The 6138-nt window shown below is 36.4% G+C and overlaps 1 protein-coding gene across 3 annotated transcripts in view; it reads left to right on the top strand.

The window, feature by feature from the left end:
• LOC106106960 (lachesin-like) overlaps positions 1-5290 on the top strand; it is a 96574-nt gene extending 91284 nt beyond the window's left edge. For all 3 annotated transcript variants that reach the window (XM_013287658.1, XM_013287811.1, XM_013287736.1), the window contains 5 exons: positions 322-419; positions 1275-1396; positions 3503-3680; positions 4127-4300; positions 4930-5290. In XM_013287658.1, coding sequence (XP_013143112.1) covers positions 322-419; positions 1275-1396; positions 3503-3680; positions 4127-4300; positions 4930-5091 — 734 coding nt within the window. In that variant the 3' untranslated portion in view covers positions 5092-5290. The remainder of the gene's footprint in view (positions 1-321; positions 420-1274; positions 1397-3502; positions 3681-4126; positions 4301-4929) is intronic.
• Positions 5291-6138: the final 848 nt, after the last annotated feature.

Below are 6138 nucleotides of genomic sequence, written 5' to 3' on the forward strand. Positions count from 1 at the left end.
TAAGATTAAAACCTCCCCCAGGTGCTTGTCAACACTTTTACATATATTCTAAGAACGAACACGTTAGTCTATTGCACAACTGTTCAGTCTCGCTTTGATTCTAGATTTCGCCCACGAGGAATAAAATAGTTGACAGTGGAGACGCATAGAAAGGGGAAATGTCCTCTTTATGTGCATCTGTCAATGAAGGGTAGGCAGCGCTGTAATTGCGGATGTTTATGCAGCGGTCGCTTTCCATTTCGGTGGATTCAGACCGCTTGCTCGTTTGCCAACTTATATTATAAAATCTGTTTATTAATTATTTGAATAATTTATTTACAGACCCTCCAGAGATTACCGTTGAAAGGTCCTGGGTGCATACTGGAGAAGGCTTCAGAGCTGAACTACTTTGTACCGTGCTGGCTGACCCGCCCGCTGAGGTAATATCCATACTATTATAATAAAGCGTAAACACACACTTCTTTGTTGCCTAAGATGTCAGCAATTACAGCATTTTTTTGAATAATTCTGTTTTCAATAAAAAGCCCTACACTTACGTCACGCTTTAGGCTTTATATTTTCACGATATTAAACTTAGGGGGTAAATATTTTGGATAAAAACCCTAATGTGTGAAAGACACCATAAGTTGCTGCCAACATCAAGGAAGCAAGGTTTGTCATGTCATGTCATTTTGACATTTGCTATTAATAATTTGACAAATGTAAACAATAAAATAAAATTTTCATAATTTCCTGCGGACTAATATAATAAACCGTAAACATACTTTGTTATGTTTCACAATGACGTAATTTTTAAGCTATTCGAGCCTCTATCAGCTAGTAGTGGGACTATTTAGACAACAAACTCTAACAAACCTTCTAAACTTTCTCATTTATAAAAATACTAGTTGTCGCCCGCGTCTCCGTCTGCGTGCAATATAAAATTGAGTAGCCTATGTGTGCTTCCAGACTGTCCTCTACATCTATAAAAAATTTCATCGAAATTGGTTCAGCAGTTTAGGCTACAAACTCTAACAAACATCCATCCAAACATTCGCATTTATAATATTAGTAACAATACGCATTTTCTGGTAATTAAAAAAAATAATATTATGATTTGGATTTTTATATTTTACTATGTATTGAAATAACTCAAAAACTACTGGGGCAATTTCAAAAATTCTTTCACCATTGAAAAGCTACATTATCCCTGAGTAACAGACTATATTTTTAAATCATATGGACGAAGTCACGAGCAACAGCTAGTAAAAAATAATCCTGTGACAATATTCCAGGTGTCCTGGTATCAGAATTCTTTCCCTCTGAGCGCTTCCGAGCGCGTTACTATGTCCGCGCGAGGAAACAATCATACGTTACTGATAGCTAATGTACAGCCTGAAGACTTCGGTAATTACAGGTAAGTAGAAAACTACAAAATCTACGTATTGTTATAAATTTCGATACGAATGACTTTTTAACAAAATATGACAGTCGAGCGGTAATATGAGCAATACAAGTGAATTATTATAAAACGAAACACTAAGGCAACTACGTAAAAGATATCGAACGTTCCGTGGCGACGACTAGAAATGTACTGAGTTACTGAGTTACTGAGCGACTGAGCGACTGAACGACTGAGCGACTGAGCGGACTGAGCGACTGAAGCGACTGACTAAGGGACATCGACTAAACGACTAAGGGCGCCTCAATCCTTGCAATGACTTTTATGAAACTACCCCCCACTACTACTTCAGTTTCTATTATTTTGTAACAGTATCAAAACTACAAATCTTCTGAGATTTCTAAAATAGGGACAAAAAACTCCCAACCTTCTATCTTTATACGTAACGAAGTTATAAGAGTGTCAAAATTAGAAGCGCTTCGAGAAAATATTCTTTGGCAAAATGGTCAAAGAATAGACGAGACTATAGTGTGTCTAAATAATTTAGATTATTTTGACAATTCATTTCAAATTTAGTAGGGATGGGTTGTGTAAATTCAGTCATGAAATGAAGTTGGAATCGATAGATTGATTGTTATAACTTATGAATAAAAAAACACTGTTTTCTCAAATTAATACTGACCATTACACATAATGAGAGTAAATAAATGTTTATTACTACTACAGCTGTACGTAATCGAATTGGATTTCGCTATTATTTCTGCCATCGTTAAATTCTCTACACTATAATCAATACTAGAATTGTCCTCTAAATTAGTTAATAAGAAAATAATAATTTTAGTTGAATTAGATAATTATTTAAACCGAATATCGATAGTTCCAAATTGTGCGCTGCGTGTTTCGTCACTACGATACCTGTCTATTAAGTACAGCATTTACCTTCATACAAATTGAATTTGATAATTCATATGCGTTATTTATCAAACTAATATATCTTATTTAGACAAACTTTGTGTTGTAAAGCTCCATCTTTTGTCACAAAGCTAACAACATTTATGTTGACATGTTTTGTCGATCTAACCAATAGATGGCGTTGTAAGATAGATATGAAAAATGTTTCAAGTAAAGTCAATTATGCTTCCTCTATATATTTTTTTGAATCTTGCCCCCTACTTCTATGTTGGTCTTTATTCTACCAGTTGCCAGTCGATTGACAGTCCAGTTTTTTTGACATGCCAGTAATAGAACCAACTGTTTTCCAAGAACGCGGCATTATGCGATCATTATTTGCCCCTAATTCAAATCTCTATTATTCTACCAGTTTGAAATTTCAGTTATAGAGCCAACTGTTGGCCAAATTGGCCAAGTGAACTTGGCGTTAGATTCACTTCGTTTGTCCATATTGCTATGGTTATCTTTAATTCTATATTATTCTAACAGTTGAATCACAGTCCAGTTGTATATATGTATGTATACACTTATAGAGCCAAGTTGGCCAAATTGGCCAAGTGCATCTGGATATTTGCTATTGCCCCTATCCGTATGTTCATCTTGAAATCTCCATTGCGCCAGTTCCAGTGTTTATTCCAACTATTGGCCATATTGGCCGGCTACCGTTTACCTAACTAAAGATACCTAACCAGTTGGGTATCAAGATTTTTTTCCGTTTTCGTAATCGGTAGGGTGCGAATACTTTTCGATATTTTCCGGTCCATTTATTACTATTATTAAGTAAAATATTACTTTTTCAAATTAATTCCGGGACTTAAAACGTAAAAATCGCTATGTATTGGGTCTTGAAAGCGATAGCTGATCATTTTAACATAGAATTTAGGGCATGAAATTAGCAAAGTGTACCTTAGCAAAAAAAAAGCGGAATAAAAAAATCTTGTTACCTTACTAGTTAGGTAAACGGAACAAAAAATCTTGTTACCTCACTAGTTAGGTAAACGGAACAAAAAATCTTGTTATCTCACTAGTTAGGTAAACGGAACAAAAAATCTTGTTACCTTACTAGTTAGGTAAACGGAACATAAAATCTTGTTACCTCACTAGTTAGGTAAACGGAACACGGCTGGATATTCGCTTTTGCCCGTATTATATGTCGCAATGTCCGGGCAGTTGCGTGGCCGACAACAGCCTGGGGCGCGCGCGCCAGCACGTGGAGGTGTCGGGGCGGCCCGGGCCCGCGCGCTTCACCTCGCCGCCCGTCGCGCGCCGCGCCGCCTACACGCTCGCCTTCACCGTCGACAGCTACCCGCCGCTGGACGAGCTGCGGCTGCTCTACAGGCAACTAGCGGTTCGTATAACACTGACATTCTATATATATACTAATAATATAAAATGAATGTAAGTTTTGAACTTTCAAATTTCTCGCGGACGAAGTCGCGGGCAAAAGCTATATTATTTTTTATAACATAAGGTGGAAAGACATGGAAAGCGACCGCTGCACATAAACATGTGCAATCGCAGCCCTGCCTACCCTTTATTGACAGAGGGGAAGACGTAAATAAAGGGGACATTTCTCTTATGCGTCTCCAAAGTTTAATCCACTTTTCCTTCCCATCCTTTCCTCTTAAGAAAAGAGTGCAAAAGGAAAGGGATTTCAATGTGACCTCCGGCACACTCATCAGACTGTACACGGAATTGCTTCCACTTCACGTCTGTGTGGTTTTGTGGCGAGCCCTACACTGTCCTAGTCACTTAGGGCTCCCACAGTGCCGTAAGCTGGTGAAACGTCCGCAGTTCAACGAGTCGTACCAGCAGCCGGGGCGGTGGCACGACGTGGTGCTCGCGCCGCCGCCGCCGCCGCCCGCCGGCGCGCTGGCGCACCGCGTGGCGCACGAGCTGCGCGGCCTGCAGCCCGCCGCCGTCTACGAGGCCATCGTGCAGGCCAAAAATAGATATGGATGGAACGAGGTAATATCACGTTCAGAGGTAAAAAAAAAAGTTTAATCCATAAAAAATAATTTACAGACAAAGTTGGGGATACTTTACTTACTGGTAACTCTAAAACTTGCAAACTTGTTGAAAGTTGGTGATTCTTTGCTCACTGTAACTCTAAAACTTGCAAACTTGTTGAAAGTTGGGAATTATTTATTTACTGGTAACTCTAAATCTTCTTGAAAGTTGGTGGTTCTTTACTTAATGGTAACTTTAAAACTTGTGAATACCAAAAAGTGCGATAAGATCCTTGTAAATCTATACTTGTAATTGACATTGACAGTCATAGGGATGTGTAAACTTATAATTAGGACAAATTATCGGATTAGTATTAACCGTCACCCTGTTCTGTCCCCACGTAGATAGATGGGAATAAAAAGTTTTATCCGTCCTACCTTTTGACGCACAGATTGTTGAGATTTATTTCATAACGGTTCCTGTCACCTTATTGATAGTGGGATTAAAAGGTGGGACGGATGAAACTTTTTCTCATCTGTTTACGTGGGGACAGAGCGGGGTGACGGTTTATAATTCAAATTATCTGCATATTACTTATTGTATTGTATATTTGTCCTGTTTATTTTAATAAATAAATTATATTCTAGGTGAGTGATATTTTCCAATTCCATACATTGGGAGGTGAACAAACAGCACACGCGGGAGAACTCACACCAATGTTCTCCGGTCAAAGAATAACCAGATATAACATCTATACAATGGTCAATCTGGCCTTCTTTACTCTATGGAATCTCGTCCTTACCGATTAAGATTTGTCGGTTTTATAAAATGTTTTACAATAATCGTTTTTCACTTTGTAATAATTCTATAGAGATTAAGATGGAACAATTTCTATCGATAAAATCGGTAATATATTTCCGGTTTACAACACTAGTCACTTTGATTGACAGTTCATTTTATTATAGTTTGTCTAAATAATTTACTTTGACAATTCATTTGAAATTTAGTAGGGATGGGTTGTGTAAAATCAGTCATGAATCTTATCGATTTTCGATTTTTATTCTGATAGAAGTTGGAATCGATAGATTTATAGTTATAACTTATGAATTAAAAAAACAGTGTTTTCTCAAATTAATAATGACCATAACAAATAATGAGAGTAAATAAATGTTTATTACTACTACAGCCGTACGTAATCGAATTGGATTTCGCTATTATTTCTGTCATCGCTAAATTCTCTACACTATAATCAATACTAGAATTGTCCTCTAAATTAGTTAATAAGAAAATAATAATTTTAGTTGAGTTCGATAATTATTTCGTCACTACGATACCTGTCTATTAAGTACGTCAGCCTTCATACAAATTAAATTCGATACTTCATGCGTCATTTATCAAACTAATCTAGCTTATTTAGACAAACTATAACCAATAGGGATATTTTATTTAAACCTGACGCTTATTAATAAATTAGTTTAAGATTTGCAGCTAATTTGTTTTATTTTTATTATTTATTTGTTGTGAAAACATCGCTATAATAAAACATATTTTATAAATATATCAAAATAGATTGTGAGCGCTTATAGATATAATGTAAATAACGCTTCTTGAATTTTAAAATTTTAAACCCGAACCAACCCAAAATGTTCAAGAAGAACGCGCCTTTTCTATTAGTTTTATTGTAAATGGCCTTAACGTATAGTTGGTAAATGTTTTTGGGATATCCAGTATTTACAAATTTAAGAAACATTTTAATATTGCCCCAATAGATTAAATTAATATAAGCTTTTTAAACATATTGGTCATATGCCCTCTACATGACCTTTTTATTTCACACGCAGACGCACAGTATAATA

This window comes from Papilio polytes, unplaced genomic scaffold, assembly GCF_000836215.1.
Source record: "Papilio polytes unplaced genomic scaffold, Ppol_1.0 DF824492.1, whole genome shotgun sequence".
Classification (NCBI taxonomy): Eukaryota; Metazoa; Arthropoda; class Insecta; order Lepidoptera; family Papilionidae; genus Papilio; species Papilio polytes.